This window comes from Hypomesus transpacificus, unplaced genomic scaffold, assembly GCF_021917145.1.
Source record: "Hypomesus transpacificus isolate Combined female unplaced genomic scaffold, fHypTra1 scaffold_88, whole genome shotgun sequence".
Classification (NCBI taxonomy): Eukaryota; Metazoa; Chordata; class Actinopteri; order Osmeriformes; family Osmeridae; genus Hypomesus; species Hypomesus transpacificus.
This window is the reverse complement of record NW_025814039.1, coordinates 502,590-526,819: the sequence shown is the minus strand read 5'-3', so window position 1 is coordinate 526,819 and position 24,230 is coordinate 502,590. Positions and strand designations below refer to the sequence as shown.

The following is a 24,230-nucleotide window of genomic DNA, read 5'->3' as shown; positions in this document are numbered from 1 at the left end:
AATGGTACAGAGGTCAGTATACAGGTGTATAAACAACTGAAATAAGAAAAATAAAAAATAAGATTGCCAGGAGTATTACAAAAGAATATTAAATGAGGTCCATATATTAAACTTTCTTAAGGCCTTTCTGTTGTGGGATTTACAAAGTGAAAACATGTCATTTGCAAACTCACAAAGGAAAAGTATAAAACATGGTTTCTTGTTGCTGAATTTACATTTGTGAATGTGACATTTTGCCATTAAGATCAATACATTTATTACAAAGTATTCATTTTTCTTTTCTCAGATTCTTATAGAAACAAAATACCATATTTTCCCACATTAAAACAAAATCATTAAAGATATGATCAATTATAAATCTTCTGAAGTTTTGCCAGAATGCTAGGGTGTGTAAACAGTGCCAGAAGACGTGCAGGACAGTCTCAGAGTTATCTTCGCAGAAGCAACATTTCAAATTTGTCTCTTTTATACTTAACCTTATAATGATTACCTTCACCTTGTTCAGAATAAGGCACTTGAGAGAAATCATCCAGACTTTTCTACAATCAACATTGTCAACCAATTGGTTCCAATATGACATGACATGTGGAACAGACACAATGTCTTTCTGAAACAATGCACGGATGTCCTTACTACTGTGAGGATGTTGAGAGAAACACACTTTTCCAACTGGCGAATCAGCTGGATCGGGAAGGGAGGCAAAAGTATGTAGAGGTCTGATTGCATTTCTAAAAAGCATTATTGTGCCTGATGGAATGGCATCAAATACTATGGTAAATTCTCTTGGCGTAACTGGAATATTGTATGTTGATAAAAACTTTCCATAAGAGAACAAGTGTTCAAGTTCAAGTCTTTTATTTGTCAGGTACACAGAACAACACAAGGTTAGACTGGGCACTGAAATTCTTAATACAAGACAATGCAAGCACCTGGCATAACATAACATATAAGTACATGGAACATAATTTACATCTATGCTGAGCTTAAATAAGTGAAACTTCCTAAATATACAGATAGCAATAAATAATCGACTATACTAACCCTAATACTAAAACTTCCTAAATTACAGATAACAATAAATAGTACACTATACTAACCCTAAATGCACATAAAACCTGTTTCAACCCTATAACCTATTCTAACCTAAGTAGAGTACAGTAAAATAGTGCAAATTTGCAGATCAGTGACTAAGTCAATGACCATACAGGAGCCTGGTGGCGAGGTACAGTGAGGTACAGTAGTGCAATGTTACTGATAGTGCAACCAGTAGCTGAAAGTGACAGTGTATAAGTGACTAGTGTGCAGTAAATCAATGTCCATATCAGTGTCCATTCAGAAGTCTGATGGCCCTTGGGTAGAAAGTGTTGTCCAGTCTGCTTGTGCGTGACCGGATGCTGCGGTAACGCCTGCCAGAAGGCAACGGGGTAAAGAGACTGAAGGATGGGTGGGAAAAGTCTCTTAGAATCCTGCCGGGTTTCCTTAGGCAATGTGTGTGGTAGGTCTCCTGTAGGGCTGGGAGCTTCCTGCCGATGATGAACTCAGCAGAACGGACCACACTTCGTAGGGCCTTGCGGTCCCTGTCTGTGCAGCTCCCATACCACACTGTGATACAACCAGTCAGAATGCTCTCAATAGTGCATCTGTAAAAGTTAGTGAGGATGACTGAGTCCATACCAAACTTCTTCAGTCTCCTCAGGAAGAAGAGGCGCTTACGGGCCGCTTTGACCACCGTGTCCGCGTGAACAGACCAGGTGAGGTCATTGCTGAAGTTCACCCCGAGGAACTTGGAAGCAGCTGACCTTCTCCACTTCCGATCCATTGATGAGTAGGGGTGCATGCTCCTCCTCCTGCCGCCTCCTATAGTCCACAAACATCTCCTTGGTCTTGCTGATGTTAAGAGAGAGGTTATTGTCCTGACACCATGATGTCAGGGTGTCAACCTCCTCTCTGTAGGCTGACTCGTCACTGTCAGAGATGAGGCCCACGATGGTTGTGTCGTCAGCGAACTTAACAAGGAGGTTGGAGCTGTACGTTGGCGCACAGTCGCACAGGAGAACAGGAAAGGGCTGAGCACACAGCCCTGGGGGGTGCCTGAGTTGGTGATCAGTACGGATGAGGTGCGGTCACCGATTCTCACCACCTGTGGCCTCCCCGTCAGGAAGTGGAAGATCCACTTGCAGAGGGAGGTGCTTAGTCCCAGGTCCACAAGCTTGGACACCAGTCTGGAGGGGATGATGGTGTTGAATGCAGAGCTGTAGTCAATGAACAGCATCCTAGAATATGTATTCCCCTTGTCCAGGTGGGAGAGAGCGGTATGCATAGTCAGAGCAATGGCATCGTCTGTAGACCTGTTGGACCGGTATGCAAACTGCATAGGGTCCAGTGTGGGGGGCAGCGAGGAGCAAATAAATAATTTGAATAGCCGCTCGAAGCACTTCATGATGACAGAGGTCAGTGCTATCGGGCGATAGTCGTTCAGACATGTGACTTTGGTGTTCTTGGGCACATGGATAATGGTGGTCCTCTTGAAGAAGGTGGGGAGTACAGACAGTTTAAGGGAGAGGTTGAAGATGTTACTGAAGACCCCTGCCAGCTGGTCAGCGCAGCCCTTGAGGGCCCTACCTGATATACCGTCTGGGCCAGGTGCCTTGCGAGGGTTGATCTTCTTAAAGCACAGCCTCACCTCGGCTTCAGTTAGTGTAGGCACACCACTGGCTTGGCCTTCAGGTAGCTCCACTGCAGGGGGGTCACTGTCCCTCTCAAAGCGAGCGTAGAAGGAGTTCAGCTCGTCTGGCAGTAGGACAGAGGACTGGGTCTCATTGTAGCCTCTCCCTTTGTAGTCAGTAATGGCTTGAAGTCCACTCCACATGCGCCTGGGGTCAGAGCCATGGTAGCTGGACTTCACCTTGGTCCTGTAAGTAATTTTCGCTGCTTTGATGGCCTTCAGAAGGTTGTATCTGGCCTTCCTGTACTCATCAGGGTCCCCAGAGTTAAAGGCGACAGTGCGGGCTCTCAGCTTGGCCCGGACCGCGGCATAAACCCAGGGCTCCGACCATGCCCTTCCCTGAATCAGCTGTTCTGTCCTGGCGGTATATGGTGAATCCCAACGGTGTAACCGCTGTGTCGGATATCTCCGGAGACAGCCAGGTCTCGACGAACACCAGTACACAGCAGTTCCTGATGTCCCGTTGAAATTTGACACTAAATTTGACACTAGCGTTAAGTTCATCCATTTTGTTGTCGATGGACTGAACGTTAGCTAGTAAGATGGTTGGAAAAACAGGTTTGAAGCACCGTTTCCGAGTTCGAACAAGAACTCCAGCATGCCGGCCTCGTTTCTTCTTTCTCCGTCTCACAGGTAAACAGAGCGGCGGAACAACAAAGGGCCAGCTGCAGTCCGAAAAGTGGAATTCAACTTCGTAAAATAATCCTTGCCAATTGACAACTTAATGTCCAGAAGTGTCTGCCGGCCATACTGAATAAACGACAATATTACATTGATAAAACAAGTAACGAACACTAAAATGACAAACAAAAAGCTAGGTTTTTGCGGAGCTCTCGTCGGCGCGACCATCTCTTAGGCGCACCGGATTCACATTTAGTACCCCTCTTCATCAAATAGCTGGTTCACCAGCAGAATCTGACTCTCTACCCATCTCTCAAAAAATGTGTACTACTCTTTTGTAGTACAAATTTTGTATAAAATATCTCTATTGTTCTAGATAAGGCACCTGTGTGGTGAGATATTGTGCTTGTATATCAGAGACCATGCTAAAAGGACCTGCTTATGGAACACAGATAACTCAACAGGAAGTTTGTCCACATTATAATTACAATTCAGAATAAAAGTCAAACTACCAAAACAAAAAATATAATGGGGAATACAATTCCAGATCGAGACAGGGTTTAAAAAAAAATCCTAGCCCATTTAATTTTAAAAGTTTTAATTAGCGTAGTGAAGTCCAAAAAGTTCTGCCCACCAAATTCGTAAGTATTCATAACAACACTCTTCCTGTAATAGTGTGTGCGATTTTTCCAAATAAAGTTTAGAAGCATGCGATCGATGTCTTTACAAATTTTACTGTCAACGAGTAAGGAGAGACCTGTGTATGTAATCCGAGTTAACCCTTCGGCTTTGGTAAGTAACACCCTGCCTTTGAGAGATAAATCCCTTTGCAGCCATTGATTCAGCTTATTTTGGGGTTTTTTTATGATTGGAGAGAAATTTAGAGGACATTTTGTCTTTTGATCTTTAGAGATTAGAATACCCAAATACTTAACTTCTTCTTTGATTGGAATGTTACAGATGGTCTGTACTTTGCAACTTTTTATCTGTAACAGTTCACATTTATTTAAATTCAGGCATAGGCCAGAGGCCATTATAAAATTGTTAGTTGTATCGTCAGCAAGCTGATTGATGATAAAATCTCTACCTGCTATAGAAATTCCTTGTATAGCATTGTTAATGATATGGGTTGAGAGGATTTGGGTACAAAGCACACATAGATAAGGGGAGATTGGGCATCCCTGACGAATGCCACGTTTCAGATCAAATCTACGAAAGGTACCACATTTTATACCACATCGATTAACTTATAGGGTCTGAATTGCTTTGCAGAAAAACTCTCCAAAACCAAATTTGCCTAATGAGTGAAACATAAACTAGTGTTCAATCGTATCAAAGGCCTTATAAAAATATATAAAGAGGATAAGGCTGTCATCAGCTATCAAATCAGAATAGTCGAGAACATCTAACACAAGTCTTATATTATTAGAGATGGGCCTACCCCTCAAAAAGCCTGACTGTGTCTCATCTATGACTTCGTCAATAACTTCTTTAAGTCTTCTAGCAAGAATTAGGGCAATAATCTTATAGTCATTATTTAGCAAACTAATGGGTCTCCAGTTGTCTATCAAAAGCACATCTTTGTTAGGTTTGGGAATCGGTGTAATTAGACCCTGAGTAAGGCTGGGAGGAAGAACATTATTTTCTATACTTTCTGTAACCACTGCCCTCCAGTCTGCCAGAGCGGCTTCCAGGTCATCCGTCATCATTCTGCTGGACCTTTCTGCAGCGTTTGACACGGTTAACCACCAGATCCTGCTCTCCAGACTTTCTGAGATGGGCATCACTGGCACTGCACTCCAGTGGATCTCATCCTACCTGTCGGGAAGATCCTACCAGGTCTCCTGGGGAGGCAAACTGTCAGGCACTCGCTAGCTCTCCACTGGCGTCCCACAGGGCTCCGTCCTTGGCCCCCTCCTCTTTTCTCTGTACACCACCTCACTTGGACCAATCATCACCTCCCATGGCTTCTCCTACCACTGCTACGCTGACGACACGCAGCTGTACCTGTCGTTCCCCCCGATTAATCCGGGGATCCCAGCTAGGATTGAGGCCTGCCTCACAGACATCTCCGCCTGGATGACCGAGCACCACCTCCATCTGAACCTCGCCAAAACAGAACTTCTCATCATCCCGGCTAAACCCTCCATCTCCCATGATCTGTCAATCACCCTGGGATCTGCGACGGTGACCCCTGCCTGGTCTACAATCTACCCAGACGCTCCCATGTTACCCCGCTCCTCATCTCTCTCCACTGGCTACCCATCAACGCTCGTATCAGATTCAAGACCCTGGTACTGACCTTCCGAGCAGTGAACGGGACTGCACCCGACTACATCAAGTCTCTCCTGCAACCTTACACCCCCACCCGTCACCTAGGTGGGACCACCGCTCAACTGTAACTCTCTTTGTCAAGGTCACTGGATAGTAGCCAAAAATCTATGCGAGATTGTCTGGATCCTGTCTTATTGCTCCATGTAAAGGATTTCTCATCAGGGAATTTCTTTCTCCATATATCCACAATATTAAATTCACACAAATGTTTTCAGGCTTGTGCAGAAGGAGGTGGGCTGCCCAGGAGGCCACCTGCTTTGGTGTTATCTAAAGCAAAATTAAAGTCTCCACCAACTGAAAGAAGAGAATTCGGGTATTTGGTGAGCCAAAATATATTTATTTCCTCTATGGATTCAAGCAGTGTATCATTCTCAGGTTTGGTATTATAGCCATAAAGGTTAACAGTAATGATCAAAATATCATTAATTCTGATTACATGGCAGATGTAATGACCTAAAGAATCACATTCTGAGTGTAGGACATCTCCACTGAAAGTATTCTTAAGTGTAGTTACTCTAGCAGATCTTTCAGATTCCTGAGCAAACCACATATCATTACCCCATTGCGATTTCCAAAAACTAACATCAGCAGATGTGGAGTGACTCTCTTGAAAAAAACAAAAGTCTGTCGTGAGTTGTTTGACAAACAAAAATAAAGCTTTCCTCTTACAGCTCTGTCTTAAACCCCTGGTATTAAGGGAAACAATAGATAAGGACATGGTTATTTATTAGCCTGACATTGTCATACTCATAATTCTAGTCAGAATCAGAGTCTGATAACTCTCCGTTGGGCTGTGACTATGGGGCGTGTTTCAACCGAACTTGTAAAACAAATGTTCGTGTCCTCTTCGCTCAATTGGATCAACCTACAAACAATCAGAGCAACGTAATATGTTCAGATTCAAGACCCTGGTACTGACCTTCCGAGCAGTGAGCGGGACTGCGCCCGACTACATCAAGTCTCTCCTGCAGCCTTACACCCCCACCCGCCACCTACGGTCTTCTTCAGACAACCGCCTGGTGGTCCCACCTCTCAAGACCGCCCAGTCCCAGCACAAGCTCTTCTCCTGCCTGGCACCCCAGTGGTGGAATCAACTCCCCACCTCCATCAGAGACACCGACTGTCTCTCCACCTTCAAGAGAAGGCTCAAGACGCACTTGTTCCGGGAGTACAATGGTACTTAGGAATGGTTTGCTGAACCCAACGCTAGTTTCCTCAAGGATCACAATGACTCTTGCTTAGACTGTTGCTCTTGTTGGTTAGTGGTAGCTGATTTAAACTTTTGTATTCTATTTTAGTTAATCCTATTTTTATTGCTTTCCTACAGGTACACTTGCACTTAGAGATTAATGTTGTGTAATATTAACTTGTTTAACTACATGCTCTTATGGTTTCTTCCCTTTAGCACTATTTTTTGGTTGTTCACAACATGTACTTCTTGTTTTTGACTACCCGCAATGCTGTGGGGCTATCTTGTTGTTATTATCAGTGACCTATGCACTTTGTAAAGCTCTCTCTTGGAAGTCGCTTTGGATAAAAGCGTCTGCTAAATGAATAAATGTAAATGCAAATGTTGTTTGTTGAAAACAAATTCAACCCAAGCACTCTTTCGAGACGTTGTTGATTACGTTACTTTTGATCATATGTCCATCATCGTATAAAGCCCGCCCTGGCAATTTCATTGGTCCGACCAGCTCCTGGTTGTATATAGTTTGTCCCCAATACAAGCCCCTCCAGACCCAACTTCCCGACCAATTTTTTGCGGGGCTAAGTTGGGCTGGCAGCCAGGCTAGTTATTTAAAGAACACCAACAAGAAATAAGTTGAAAAGTGCTTAGTGTAGAACTGGGAAAGGGGACCAAGTGCTGCAATCATCAAAGTAAATGAAACGTAAAGTAAAATGGAATAATAGATGAAGCCAATCAAAAACACAGCATTCTTGAACAACTGCCATGGCCTTTTAAGTGGCCTATAACATGTCTAAAAAGACGAGTGACAGTGATTTTATAAATTAAAGAGTCACTTGGACTATATAGAAATGTCCGCAGTCTTAGTTATAGGTCAACGAACCTATGAGATTATAACATACTGTAAACTCTGGATGTAGTGCAAATCAAACCAACCCATTCGTTATTTATGGAATACTTGGAAGACTTATTTTAGGGAGGGAGAGAAACTTTCTGATCCGCCGATGAAACCGCGACCTCCGACAAAGTAGGCTGATCTGCCCTCCTCTCGAGCCTTTTTTATCAGTGGCCACAGCTTGCTTCTTTGCTCTCTGTGTTCCTTTGAGAGATCCTCTGAAAATCTTAATCCGTTGCCACGCAAGTATGATGATGTCTTGGCAGCTTTCCATACAGAGTCTCTACAGACACGTGAGATGAACTGGATAATGATGCCTCTGGGTCTGTTGTCACCTTGCCATTTGGCACCGAGACGGTGCACAGTGTCGACGGCGTCGGCCAGCCTGCCCTTCTCCTCCGGCTCAACAGCTTGACATATCTCGATAACTTCCCTCCATGCGTTTTCCTTTTGTGATTCCTTGACTCCGTTAAGTCTAAGGTTCCATCTCCTGGAGTATCTTTCCAAATCTGAGATCACGCTCACCTTCTTAAGCCATTTTCTTATAGAGTGTACACACTCTTCCCTTAACATCACTTATCTCTGCACACACAAAGTCAATCGTCTTTTTGAGCCCTTCATTGGCACTGACCATGCTTTCAATGTTATCTGATCTCGTGTTGATAAGGGCTGAAAGGCTAACAAGGCTAGCAACGATATCGTTTAGCTCAGCTTTCTCGAGTCTGGGTGTGTACAGCATCTTTTTCAGAGCTGGCGGCTTACTTGGAGTGTCAGGCCGCTCAGACAATGGCGGAAACTCATCCATATTTTCTTTGACGGCGGTAAGCGGTTTGGCAGTGGAGGCATAGTCATGACAATTGTCAATTAGCACATTGCCAGCAGTATTAGTAGCTAGCTGAAGCTTCAGTCTGGTGCTCTCCGTGGCTCTCTTTCTATCCCGTTGGCTCGACATTGGTCAATTCCTCTTTTTTATCTTGAATGTGTATTATTTACGATGACCGCAGTTGGTGTTTAGCTAAAAAATTAGTACACTTTTACAACTTTCTCTAACAGAGCTCAGTAGAAAGCGTCTACTCACTCGGCCATCTTGGCATGCCCCCGGCCTTAGCATCAAAATAATAGACCAATTTTCATCATGCGTCACACGACTGTCAAGCTGGCTCAACTGCGCATGTCGGTTGCAAAAGACGAACTTCTCCCCGGTCTATTACTCTTGGAGTGTCGATCAGGTCATCATATGTCTCTGGCCACTGGATTGCAGGGCTTAATATAAACTTTTTGAGGCTCTTGGCCTTTGGACAAACACATTTACGTTTCACCTGTCTATGTACAAAAGTCACTTGACCCCGATACCCTTAAAAAGCCTGACCAAGTGATCGGGCAAAACTAGCCTGGCTGACGGAGGTCGCTTTCTCAGGCAAATGACGAATGAAACAGGCTTGGTTAAAGAAATCCGAGATGCTGGCTATCTTCATCAGGCTCGTATGTACATTAGGCAGTCCTCCCTTGACGTTTCTGTTGTAGAATTGAGTGAAATACAACATTGTGCACACTGCCAGTGAGCGAGTCTGACTGAGGCTAACGTCAAAACAGTGTAACGGGGACTCAGTCTCACTCAGATTGCCAGTTTAAACAAATCTCTTGAAAGCTGCCCTGCTCGACCTTTTAGATGTAGAATTGACTGTGTAAAACTGTAAAATTATGAACTTTGTGACATGACATGGTTGCCGCTCGACTGTAGAGGGTTTTCACCGACGTCACGTTCTGGGTGGTAACCCGGATGCGCGGCCATATTGGAGGCACTCAGTGTAAACAACTGAATGGAGTACAACCAAAGAACGTATATTCTATACTCTTTGGTACAACTGTAGCCATGTCTAAACGACCGAAATGGTCATCAAAACGCGTCCAAGATCCAAAGGCATACAGGGAAGCACTTGGACCATAAGAAAAGGGTCGATATTTTGAGAAATTAGGATTTATTGGCAGTGCAGATCCCTACCAGTTAGATCCGTGACGACCCGGTGATTCTGCCTTCAGTTGGATATCCCGATATTGTTAACTAACGCTACCTGGTTTTCTCGCTGAACCCATACACATGCAGTAGTTTGATATGAATTATATTATGTCAATGTCAGCTTTACAGTAAAATAAGCGCACAGTAAAAACAATAAAAGCAGTAATTGTTTTGACTATTTACCATTAAAAATATTATCATTACAATAGAAAATGTGTTTTGAGCCACTGAAATAAACATTTCACAATACCTGACAAGAAATGTGCCGAACAAATCCGTATGTTGTCCAGATTTTTCCCTCATAGATCTTGGTTGAGCTTTGCCAACCACAAGCGCCTCCTTTCCTCTGACAATCTATGGCATTCCTTTTCCTGGTTTTTAATAACTAAGTCGATAATATACCAAATGTTTTTTTTGTACAACTATTTGAACAACCTGAAACACGGCAATAATTCACAATTTTCCTTGACGACGTTCGGGATATACTTCAGTCCCAATGCTTTGTTGTGATGCGGAGTGCCTCCAAGATGGCGACTTCCGGTCTCATGACGCGTCCGTGAAAACCCTCTATGCGGTCTGTACCGGGCGACATTCTCACTCAAATTTCAAGACTTTCGTGACCCACATAGAAATTCTGATGCGACAGATCAATGGGTAATCACTTTCTCTCTTAAAGGCTGTTCTCCTCAACCTTTTTGGTCTTTTTATATCTAACTATTTGTATAATCCGTGTGGTCCTTTTGCCATTGAAAAGGCTATCCTTTCACGGTTTTCTGCAATCACATTGCGCGAGCATCCCGAATGTTTACAAACAAATAATTGGTCTATATGTCTGATAATTTATTAATATTTATGTATTACATTAACTCATAACACTAGGCAGCGATATTGTGAAGCAGAGCTAGAAATGGCTATGCTAGCTACCATACTGTAGCTCACAACAGCTCAATTTAAGACAAGAAACCCAGCTAACACAGTTACGTTGCCGCAACGTCAATCGTTGACCAAATATACGTTGCCGCAATGTCTTTGGCGACCTTGCGGGACCGTGCATCTGTGGGGCGCCAGTAGGTTGCCGTAACGTCATCTTGTGACGTTGCCAGTCCGTAACCGCAACGTCGTGGCAACGTTAATTTTCCGACGTTGCCAGTCCGTAACCGCGACGTCGTGGCAACGTTATTTTCCGACGTTGCCAGTCCGTAACCGCAACCTCCTAGCAACGTAATTTTCTGACGTTGCCAGTCCGTAACTGCGACGTCGTCGCAACGTTATTTTCCGACGTTGCCAGTCGGTAACCGCGACCTCCTAGCAACGTTGTTTTGTGACGTTGCCAATCCGTAACCGCGACGCCGTCGCAACGTTATTTTCCGACGTTGCCAGTCGGTAACCGCAACCTCCTAGCAACGTAATTTTGTGACGTTGCTAGTCCGTAACTGCAACGTTAATAATTTACTTAATTATGAAGTCACCTATACTTCATATGCAGACCTCATTTGCCCAGAAGGCTACTTGTTTTGGTATAATAGATAGCCAACGTTAGGAGGAATATGTTTGTGTGATGTGTAGCCTGACTCAAGCCAAATCATAAACCAGGCAGCATTTCAGAATCAGAAAGTGTTTTAATCGCCATGAAAGTTTGCACAGACAAGGAATTTACTTTGGCAGGAAGGTATATACATTCAACATGTAGGAATCCTAAATATGTGGTCTACCTATACTAAAGGGGAGTCAGATGGCTGATCGGTTAGGGAATCAGGCTATTAAATCAGAAGGTTGCCAAATGATGTATCTTTGGGCAAGGCACTTCACCTTACTTTCCTCCAGGGAATCTCCCTGTACTTACTGTAAGTTGCTCTGGATAAGAGCGTCTGCTAAAATGACAATGTACAAAGTATGCATGTAACATTTAAAATAAAAACTAAAATGGCCAAAATATATACAGTGCCCTCCAAAAGTATTGGAACAGTGAGGCGAATTCCTTTATTTTTGCTGTAGACTGAAAACATTTGGGCTTGACATCAAATAATGAACGTGAGACCAGAGATCAACGTTTCAGCTTTTATTTCCAGGTATTTACATCAGGATCTGATGCACAACTAAGAAAATATCACATTTTGTTTGAATCCACCCATTTGTCATGTGAGCAAAAGTATTGGAACAGATATACTTAAAACATATTTAAGTGAATAAGACTTAATATTTAGTTGCAAATCCTTTGCTTTCAATAACTGCAGCAAGTCTGTGACCCATTGACGTCACCAAACTTTTGCATTCTTCCTTTTTGATGCTTTCCCAGGCTTTCACTGCAGCCTCTTTCAGTTGTTGTTTGTTTTGTGGGGTTCCTCCCTTCAGTCTCCTCTTAAGCAGGTAAAATGCATGCTCTATAGGGTTTAAGTCTGGAGATTGACTTGGCCAGTCTAATACCTTCCATTTCTTGCCCCTGATGAACTCCTTTGTTGTTTTGGCAGTGTGTTTTGGGTCGTTATCTTGCTGCATGATGAAGGCTCTGCCAATCAGTTTGGTTGCATCTTTCCTTAAATTGGCAGACAAAATGTTTCTGTAGACTTCCGAGTTCATTTTGCTGCTGCCATCATGTGTTACATCCTCAATGAAGATTAATGAGCCCGTCCTAGAAGAAGCCATGCAAGCCCAAGCCATGACATTACCTCCACCGTGTTTCACAGATGAGCTTGTGTGTTTGGGATCATGAGCAGTTCCTTTCTTTCTCCAAACTTTAGCCTTTCCATCACTTTGGTAAAAGTTAATCTTTGTCTCATCAGTCCATAAAACTTTGTCCCAGAATTTTTGAGGTTCATCTCTGTACTTTTTGGCAAATTCCAGCCTGGCCTTCCTATTCTTCTTGCTAATGAGTGGTTTGCATCTTCTGGTGTAGCCCTTGTACTTTTGTTCATGAAGTCTTCTGCGAACAGTAGATAGTGATACCTTCACTCCTGCCATCTGGAGGTTGTTGCTGATCTCACTAACAGTTGTTTTAGGGTCTTTCTTTACAGCTCTCACAATGTTTCTGTCATCAACTGCTGATGTTTTCCTTGGTCTACCTGTTCGACGTCTGTTACTTAGTACACCAGTAGTTTTCTTCTTCTTCAGGACATTCCAAATGGTTGTACTGGCTATGGCCAATGTTTCTGCAATGGCTCTGATTGATTTTCCATCTTCTCTAAGACTCACAATTGCTTGTTTTTCACCCAAAGACAGCGCTCCGGTTTTCATGTTGTTTTCACCTCTGAATACAGTCTGCATAGAAAAAACCTATCTTACCCAATCTGAACCTGAGTGTAGACATTCAGTGGTATTTATTGATTGAATAATGTATGTAATAGGACACACCTGGGCAACAAAATACACCTGTCAGTCACATGTTCCAATACTTTTGCTCACGTGACAAATGGGTGGGTTCGAACAAAAAGGTGATATTTTCTAATTTGTGCATCAGATCCTGATGTAAATACCTGGAAATAAAAGCTGAAACGTTGATCTCTGGTTTCACATTCATCGTTTGATGTCAAGCCCAAATGTTTTCAGTCTACAGCAAAAATAAAGGAATTGGCCTCACTGTTCCAATACTTTTGGAGGGCACTGTACATACGTGATAAAAAGTGCCACTGCAAAACAAACACTGCAAAGAAAAAAACACTGCAAAACAAACACTGCAAAACAAAAGTGCCAAACAAACAAAGTGCAAAAAATGAATTAAAATCTTCTTCCAGTCCCCGCTACGAGTCCTGACTGTTGGCCCTGACAAGGAAGCACAAAATAAGTTAGTGTTCGATTAACATAATCGCACGTGTGAAAAGGGGCTATACAAGTCTTTAAAAAAATCACATCTAAAATAATATACATCATCAATTAAAATACTATGTGATTCTAGATGTGTGTCATAGCCATGTGAAAGATTGGATATGGAAGCTGCAATCATGATTCATTCACCTGGCTTGTTTTGAATGGGCTGCCGGGGTGTGTTTGAGTGTTTCCTCTATGCGGAGCTCCACAGCTTTCTCTCCCAGTCCCGTCTTCTACTTCATCACAGTGTCTGGAATTAGAAGTCATGAACTTATTGTCAGCACCAATGTGAACGTTGAATGTGTGTAAGCCATAGTTTATGGGATCTCCAAACACTTACCACTCTCTTTCGCAACTCCAGCACCTTAAGACGCTCCTCAAGGTCTTGGAGTTCAGCCTGTGTTTGGGCTACCTGTAGGTCCATCACTGGCACCTCTTCAGTGTACACCTGTACAGAAATGAAAGTGGAATGTAGTTTACGTACATAGTATTAGTATATTGATAATGGAGTAGCATATATGTGATCGTTCGAAAGCAGGGCCCCACAGCGTAGCGTCGCACATGTGTGATTCTGAATATTCCAACCAACTATTTTCCGATGGGCAAAAACTATATGATAAACACTACAGTATGGCTTCAAAATGTACAATTAGTAGGCTAACAAGTAACACTAGCAAGTAGTAGCATTGGTACGAGTATTATCTTAGGTTGCTAGGTAACGGAAGCTAATTAAAGCTACATAGCTTCCGTTTTGGAAAAATAACTCACGTACTCTGATGAAAGTGTCTGAAATATTTAGAACTCACGCATCTAAAGGTTAAAACGAATAAACTTATGCAAAAACAGATGTCATGTACAAATTGGAAGAATTAGTGACATGATACTTTTACAGACGCCATTGCTGTGCATGCCATGACCGACTGTGAATGTGATCAGCCACGCGCTAGCGTCTTTGAAAATTCAGGGCTAGCTAAATAAACTATTTTGGGACAAGGTTTTCTAACAGTTCTGAACGTTTATTTTCACTGATTCTTTTGAGGGTGATTTGTGAGACGCTAAACTTTGATAACATGTATGCATTTTCAGTATTTCAAAATAACTTTCTGGAGAGTTTAACCTAGCTAGCGAAATCCTAACGTAAACAATGTGAATCTGATATAACGCTATAAACAACTCAATTTCAAACCTATATGCCCCATCCAATTTCTGAAAATATGTTTATATATTTAAAAGTATATCTGTAAAGAAACTCACCTTTGAAGTAACTTATTTCCAGGTAAAATCCATTGTGTGAAAGACGGTGGGGCCCCGGCAAAATCTGTTTAGGAAGCCCAGTTTCAGCTATGCGTTGAAATGGGCATGCGCAAAGTTGTTGCTCAGGGGCAGACTGAGGGGCAGGTTTGCTAAGGAAGAATTGTAATATTCTGTGATGACTTGTCTTTGAAAATGAAACTCTTAAGAGTCGCTTACCTTTTGGTCACATTTAACAATTTAGTATTACAAAACTATTGGAGCACAAATTTGCATTGTGCGTCATACAGCTTTGGTGTGCTATACAAATAATGTTTGCTTAATCATGTTACTCATCACACATTGATTGCTTTTATACATGTTTATAGTAAAGAATGAAAGACTAAATGATATTCCACATTCTGTCTTTTTTTAAATTAAAGCTGTGTCTGCATATGAGAAAATTGATGACCAATGACATGCTGGGGCAGCACATGAATTACATGCATTGTCTACATTTATACATATAAACCACTATATTGCACTCAAGATCCTTTGTCCTGCGACAAAAATACCGTAACCAGCCGACCAAGGGACGACGTCGTAACAACGTTGTCCACGGGACTAAAAAAAAGGTAACCAGCCGACCAAGTTACAACGTCGCGGCAACGTTGTCCACGGGACCAAAATTAACGTAACCAGCCGACCAAGGTACAACGTCGCGGCAACGTTGTCCATGGGACCAAAAAATAACGTAACCAGCCGACCAAGGTACAACGTCGCGGCAACGTTGTCCATGGGACCAAAAAATAACGTAACCAGCCGACCAAGGGACAACGTCGCGGCAACGTTGCCCACAGACCTAAAAATGACGTTACCAGCCGACCAAGGTACGACGTCGCGGCAACGTTGTCCATGGGACCAAAAAATAACGTAACCAGCCGACCAAGGTACAACGTCGCGGCAACGTTGCCCACGGACCTAAAGATGACGTTACCAGCCGACCAAGGTACGACGTCGCGGCAACGTTGCCCACGGACCTAAAAATGACGTTACCAGCCGACCAAGGTACGACGTCGCGGCAACGTTGCCCACGGGTCTAAAAATAACGTAACCAGCCGACCAAGGTACGACGTTGTGGCAACGTTGCCCATGGGACCAACTGGCAACATTCCCTTTATAACGTTGCTACGACGTTGCCACGACGTTGCCAGAAGGTAACTTCGCGGGTTACCAACTGAGCACTTACTGGCAACGTTGCCGCAACGTCATGTGTTAGCTGGGAAGGAGTTTGGTAAATAGAACAGAATATGCAAGGCAACCAATGCATTCAATAAAACATTTTATTATGCAATATGTACAGTGAGAGGGTCAAGTTTGTTTTTACTGAGTGGACCTGAAATTCCTGCCGAGCTTCGACAGCTAGCGGGACGATAGGGGACCCCTTAATCTGCAATTCATTGTTGCTTTAATCAGATGTGCATTTAGAATCTATCAAGCTATATCTTACAATGAACTTTAAGTAAAGCTGGCTATATAAAATGTAGACGACCAGACGTCCTCTTTTACCAGGACATGTCGTCTTTTCGAGACCTAAAAAATGTGTCAAAAATGTTCAGTGTTTTTCTGGGTCTTTCACAAACTATTACGCCATTCGTGTTACGAAGCAAGTTGCTGGTAAATTGATCAAAATACTGCATTACTTTAAAAACTATTTTCAAAACATCTAACTTGATTCGTAACACTGAACATGAATGGGGTTGAACGTTGCAAAATACAATGTTTGGGTCGCAAATGACACGCTTACTTCTGCCTTCTTCGATTGCAATGGAAGTCTATGGAAGTGTCCCAACTCTCTTTTTATATGGCTCTGGGTCTACCTAGCTTTGACTACCAAGCCTTTTAATCCGTGGCGTGCCTACATAGTCTATAGTGTCCCAGTATATTAAGAAAATATGAACTAACTATATACATGTTTCTTAAACTATTTGTTCTAGTTCTATCAGAGTGAAAGTTGCTAGTTGTCTAGCATTAACTGTTAAGTCAGTGGCATTGTTAGACATAAAACTGTACTGGGGCACAGGCCCCTATTCGTATCCCTATTTCCAAGCGTGTCGCGCACAATGCACTATTAGGCTATAGAAACTCCTCTTGTTTAACCCACTAGATAACAGTTCAGGGACGCAAGTTTGATATCACCTTTGGCAGGGACATCTATAGTTAATGCAAGCTTTGTGTTTTCGATTAAACTGCTTTGATTTTACAAGCGTTGATTGAGATACTCCGTGATTTTTTTTCGGGATTATCAACCTTAATTAATGCACTGACTAATAAAGTAAATTGTTAAAACTCAAACTTTTTTACATTTTACTGGGGCACAGCAGATTTATACTGGGCACATGCCCCTGTAAAAAGTATCTAACGCCCCTGTGTTATGTTTAATAAACGAATACAATTTAAAAAACACTGTGCTCCTAAATTTCATTGTGTGCTCCAAAAAGAAATCATTTAGGAGCACATGTAGTCTACTCCTTGGTGAAAACATTAGCGTAGAGCCCGGTCTGTATGCAATACCCCTCTCTATGGAGGATTATAGGGGCCAAAACTAAATAAATAAATACCATAACACAAAGCTTAAATAAATGACAAATTATATAATGTAATGCCTAATTGACATTCAAAATATATAAATTACAAATTAAATGAGACACAAAATATATAAATGTTACATGTATTTTTGTGTATATATATATTTACGTTTTAATGTGTTCACATTTATTTATTTATACTTACATTTATTTATTTATCCTTACATTTATCCACGGTGTAACTTTCTGCAGCAAAATAAATCCGTCATTCCCCGTCACCAAGTCAGGGGGCGGGTTAAAGCCTCTGATTGGTGAATGAACAGTATTACCAGAGAATGTCTAATATAGGGAGAACTGCCACTCTCGGGACACTTCCGGGTTCTGAATTAGTTGCAGTTCCATGTGAGGGCGCTAACGAGCGAGTGAAGAATGAATGGTCTATGGAGCTATACCCCTCAAAATCCACTTTTCTCTGGATAACATTTTTTGTTTAGTAATTTGAATTCTGAATTCGAAAGGGGAGGCAAAATAAATACACACTGCTGGCTGTAAAAAAAAAATGAAGTCGCCTTCCTGTTCTAAAAAGCCTTTGAAAATGTCATTGAGTCATTGACGTCATGCACATGGTACGACCAGAGCTACTGCTTTACGGCAAGTTCTGGTCACTTCCTTTTTTCTCTCAAGGCATCGACAGCACAGTTGACAGGTTAGGCTCTCCTTGTCAATACACATGCTAGAAAGAGTTTTGGCTTGCTAATGTTGTTGCTAATGTTGCTAATGCTCTGAAATTCTGATTCCGCTTCGGATGTCATCACGCGGGAGCTCTGGTCGTAGTCAGTCCTTCACTAACCAATCGGCATTCATTAGCAGAATGCTAGCGTGTTATGAGCAACAACGATTCACCCTGTAAGAAATCAAAAGGACATAAGTACAAAATCTGAAATTTCTCATCGACAATCAGGCGAAAGAGACAAATGTAGCCGTTTAGCTCCATAGACTCCCATTCAACATGCACTCGCTCGCGATCAGCCCCAGAGGAACTCTGGTGGAACTGCAACCAAATTCGGTACAATGGGGCTTAATAGGGAGTGGCAAAACTCTCCTTAAACAGGCTCTGGTATTACACACCAGGCAGACTCCACCAGTCAATCAAGCTCTCGTCAATCTAGAGGGAACCTCTATTGCCTCACTGTGCAGCAGGGGCGATTCTAGGATCAGACCTGTAGGGGTGCTCACAAAGCCCTGGGTCCAACACACTCACGCACACACCCTGTGGTATGAGAAGGAGATACTATACGTGTCCATGTTTTTTATTTACGTTTCCAATCACTAAAACTTAACAATACGTAGTGGACCCATCTGACAATAGAGCTTCACCTGGACAGTCAATATCAGCCTATCAAGCTGCAATGATGACATCATCTCTAATCAAGACTTCATTACATCATCACATACAGACTCTGGACGGCAGTTATGAACAAGGAATTAAAACCAGATCCAAGAATGTGCTTAGCAGCTCATGTCTCACACTTTGAAGTGTCGCATGGTTTGGGGCCCACAATGAGAATGTGACAAGAATACCATTCCTTGCAAAAGTGCTAAACCCCCTTGCTAATAACTGGTATGCAAACAGGTCAAGGGCAAAAAAGGTGAGAAGGGGGTTTCGCCGGGGGCTTTCTGACCTGGAAGAACATTTATCAATGAACGAATCGTTCCTTTCCCCTAGCTACAGAGCCTATGCAGGTCACTTGAAAAATGATCCAAAGACTCGTAGAAAGACCGAGTCGGGAAATGAATGAATCGTTCGTTTCCTTTAGCTACAGAGCCTATGCTGGTCACGTGAAAAATGATCCAAAGACTCGTAGAAAGACCGAGTCGGGAAATGAACGAATCGTTCGTTTCCTCTAGCAACCAGTACAGAGCCTATGCAGGTCACGTAAAAAATTATCCAAAGACTCGTAGAAAGACCGAGTCGGGAAATGAACGAATCACTCTTTGAGAGGACTCGTTACTCCTGAGTCCTTGTAAGGATTCGTTCAAAATGAACCAATCGTTCACGAACGACACATCACTACAACAGCCTGCTAAACATCGTCCTTCTCAACCATTCAAGTGCTAGCGCCGTCCATGCTAATCAGGGACGGCACTCTGAACAGCATCGCCGTCCATGCTCTATGCACTCTGAACAGCATCGCCGTCCATGAGCTGTGCTCCCCCTAGCAACAGACATCCCTGCTAATCAGGGACGGCACTCTAAACAGCAACGCGTCCATGATCTATGCTCCCCCTAGTGACGGACGTCCCTGCTAATCAGGGACGGCACCAGGGTCGGACTGGGACAGAAAAACAGCCCGGGACTTTGAAACACAGACCGCCCCCCCCCTCCACTTTCTCCCTCACTTTCTTTTTTCATACTTGTCTCTGTTTCTGCATCTGCTATTTGATGTTCAACAATAATCAGTTAACTATAGAAAGTAGATTTATTTATAACCTATATTTATACGTTTATTACCATTCAAACTACTCACTGTTTGTCTCTTTATCGTTAGTTGATCAACCCAGTTGAAAGAATTTCTGTTTTAAGCTGTCAGCAGAATTGGATTATTGATGGATCTAACGACAATACACTTTTAAGCAGGACGGGACTGGCTGTTGGGAGAGTCGGGAGATTTCCTGATCTCCCGCATAGGCTAATGCAAAACAATATATAACTAGAGAGGGTACAATTTCTGGGGAAATTGTAGGGTGTGCTTGCTTACCTGCGTTGGTTGCAGGGGTCCGTATTTAAATTACATTTTACAACTGATATTTCTGTATGTTTTATATTACAATTCATAGCCTACTTATTATTTGTAAAAATTACATAGATTTAAAAGCATTTTTTTCTTTTTTATTTCTTGGCCTTCTTTTTTTCTTTTCTTTAGCAATTTATTTTAACAACAACTTTACCATCAGTACCTAGCTATCTCAGATGGAATCGCGATTCAAATAGTATCATCTGCTAACTGAAAATATGCCCCCAAAAACGTAAATAAGCTTGACATTTATTTAGGGGGAAATCACTCATTCATAAGAATGTCAGTGGTAGCGATCATTGTCAGTAACAAGGCAAAATGCGATATCGCCCTGCTGTGCAATGGAGTTCAGGTTAGTAGTCACTAGTCAGATAGTTTCACCTATTGAAAGACTTTTGATTTAAGTAAGGGTAGTGCCGATTCGAAAATGTGCAGCCGTTTGATTTCGTACGTAGGCTACTGTAAACAGCTGTGGAGATGGGGTTTTTTGTTACTAGACTAGGCTACTACAGCGTTGCAGTGAGCTACACTGGTTTGAAACCACAGGTAATGATAATTTCACCAACAAATCGTTTACTTGTAATCTAATGTCATAATAAATCCTACAACGAAAATGTATTTGTGAGGAATGTTTATTTTAACGATTGAAAACCGATGCATCATAGACCGCTGTAGTATGTGTTGCCTGGGCAACAGAGGCTAATGTCATGATGCTAATGCTTCAGTGAAATAGTAGACTACTGTTTCCGAAAGTAGATGTAACTACTTCCTTGTATCAGCTTATATTGTACATTACACTTCACTATTGCGTTTCATATCACGAAGTAAAATGAGTAAATAGTTATCACCCTGGCCTTTTTGCTTGTGTCATTTCTGCAGCTCCCTTGCAGTAAAACAGTTAGCCTAGCTATCTCCCAGAAGTTAACGAGCTGCTAAACTAATGTCAGAGCCTGTTTAAGGGTTAGGGTTAGTCTATATTAGACATTCTCTGCTTATGTTCTGCTAGAGGTAGTCACGCGATATTTCGTGACGTTAGTGACGTTAGTAGCGTCAGTGACTGTGGCTCGCAAGTTAGCCACCGTTAGCTTCACTTTTGCCACAAAAACTGAATTAAAACCTAAACCGTGCAACGGAACATAAATCCCAATAGAACCAACACAAACATGACCAAGACGGACCTTTTGACATCGACTTTGTCTATTTAGTCCAAATATTGACTGAGCCTTAGGGGCGCGAAAATAAACAATAATAAATAAATATATATGTGAGATAACAATGGTTTGTGCTCGCCAAAGGCAAGCACCGTTTTTTCAGTCCCAGTCCAGACCTGCTTTCAAGGCATTTCAAGAGTAATTTTAACTGATACAAAAGTTGACAATTAACTTTAACAGAAATATAATGCCTCCAGCCAGATTGATCCACTATATCCCGAGAAAGCAAGTAATGTGTGTCTGCTTGTGCTTTCAGAAGCGACGGGAGCAGAAATAGAAGAGACCGAGAGGTCAGCACCTGAGCTGTGAGGTCTGGGTTCTTGGCAATTACCATACACCACTGCAATATCAAGAGCTCTTATCGCAAAAAGAGGGAAAAAACAATGGCACTATACCGCACAAATAGAACTAGATCTAGGTTTGGAGTACCACCCCTCTGCTGATCTGTGAACTCTCTCTGTCTTTCTCTTACACACAAATGGTACACCCATGCAAAAACACAAACACATACAGCATATTGACATTCTCAAACATACATGCACACTCAATGAAGCACACTTATTTTCCTCCTCTAGTATCAGGTTAGATGTCTGTGACTCAACATAATCTTCCATGGCATGAATTTTAATGTAAACAAACAAGTGCACTCAAGTGAAAATAATATTTGAATGACTCAAGTCATTTTGCTCCACTCAGCGCAGGTAGGTCTGGAGGCAAGGATTGGTTGAGATGGAGATATGTAGATTTGTGTTCACTTAACTGGCTATTAACAGTAATTTTACAGCATGTAAGTATGCACTGTCTGAAATGACAGTTTCTGTATTTTTTTTCTTCTTGGTGGAAGTGGATTGTAAAAACTACCCTTTCAATGTTGTATTTATGTTTTACTTTAATGTTTTATTCAATTTAATTCTTCTGGATTGTGGTCTTTGTTGTATAGATATTGTAACCATTTAAATATATAAAGTACATGTATGTGTTTTGATGGTTTTGATGGCTTGATTGCGGTGCAAAATTAATAAAAAGGGAGAATTAGCCATTCAAACAACAACTCATTTTATTTAGTCCTTGATACCAAACCAGGCGAATGTGTCTCCCATGCTGTACACTTGCTGGTTAAAAATGTATACATTGAAATTAACTTTCCATGTGCATATAGTTGCAGATGAACACTTCATAGTGTGTTCACACTCTACAGAATGTGTTCTTGCTTGGATTCACCAAGTTAGTGTGTTTGTTGGATGGAGAGGGTCAAAGCTGCATCCACTGTCAAACCCCCCAAACACACTCCCCACTCAAAAACAGTAGAAGAACTGCTAAGTTGTTTAGAGCCTAAACAACTTACCATCCTCCCACTACTTCCTCTCCTGGCTTTCCAGTTTCCCATGTGATCCTCCTCAACTAAAACACAATGGGCAACTTTTTATCCAGCACTCATGTTTTAATTACTATGCACAAATCACAATGGACAGAAAAACTGGAGCATGTGGTAATTATCTTTTCCCAATTACCCTCCCCCTAGTGCCTCAGTTATATTTAATGTCGGCTAAAAGGCCAGATTGTGAGGCACGCAACAGATACAGCGCTTCTGCATTTTGTATCTCACTTCTGTATCTCTTAGGTAAGAGAGATCAGTGTGAAATTGATTGCGAAGATGGTCATCGGGAGTTATTACAAGGGTTGGGAATCCTTTGGTAATCCTGGAGATGTAGAGATTCTTCTTTTTATGTATTTGCATAGATGGGAAGCTGTGGTGTCAAGTAAAGTGAATGGCACCACAGAGTAGCGCTTCTTCAAAAACTCTGGTAGATAGACTATAGTGGCGAAAAGGCCCGGGATACAGAGAAGACAGGAATTTAATTTGACCTGCATTTAAAGACAGCTCGCTATTTTCAGCATTGTGTTTCCTTGCCAGTCTGGGGTATAGGCCTGTCTACATCTATGGTTATACACAAACAGCCGTGTCTGTATGTCAAAGCGGCTTGTTAGATATTTCTCTCCAGTTTTACTTCTTCAAGTTGAACTCTCTTGTATTGATGTCTGCACTCAGGCTTCTCTGGAGCCGGTCAGCCCATAAGCCGCCTACGCATGCTCCCACTCACGTCGCCATGAAGGGGAGGAAACGGCTCTGGGATGCTAATGCAATGTGCTTGCACACGGAGGTGGGAGGCATTAAACATACATGTTTCAGAGGTTTCCAATAGCAACCAACCATTATTGCGAACACCAATATGATATTCCCATCCTCACCCACCACCCCCTCCGTCACACCCCCACCCTTCAGAATACACTACTTGATATTCTCTGAACTTGGGAGAACGATTACTGCCATGTGTTTAGGAGGCAACCATGTCTAAGAGGTGCATGTGACGTGCTATCCGAGATGTATCTCAGCATATCAAGGATTCATAAGGGGAAGGTTCATAAGGTTCATGGCAGATGAGCATGAGTAGAACAATAGGGACTAAAATCCCTTCATGCCTGCAAACAGCCATATAGGCCTGAACATTGTTTTACATCATACTGTCATAACAATTGCATAACATAGGTTGGTAAGTACAGAGTTGCCGGTTTGAATCTACCGAGATTAATTACTTCTTCCTTACAATGTACAAACACAAAAAGGCAGAGGTCAATGGCAGTAGGCAAAACACTTGAACACTTGTCACAACACAAATATAACGCTGACCAGACATATGCACAGTTTAATGTGCTGCCGTAAAATCTGGAAGACAAGAGAAGGGTGACAATGGAATTTGTTATAAACACACAGAAATCGAATGCAGAATGTCTTGATAGCAAGATTAGAGGTATCCAATCTGATACC

At 42.2% G+C, this 24,230-nt stretch overlaps 1 protein-coding gene across 1 annotated transcript in view; it reads left to right on the top strand.

The window, feature by feature from the left end:
• The window catches only part of nrgna (neurogranin (protein kinase C substrate, RC3) a), a 50,070-nt gene extending 27,662 nt beyond the window's left edge, over positions 1 to 22,408 (top strand). The window contains exon 3 of the mRNA XM_047018046.1: positions 21,660 to 22,408. Coding sequence (XP_046874002.1) covers positions 21,660 to 21,680 — 21 coding nt within the window. The 3' untranslated portion in view covers positions 21,681 to 22,408. The remainder of the gene's footprint in view (positions 1 to 21,659) is intronic.
• Positions 22,409 to 24,230: the final 1,822 nt, after the last annotated feature.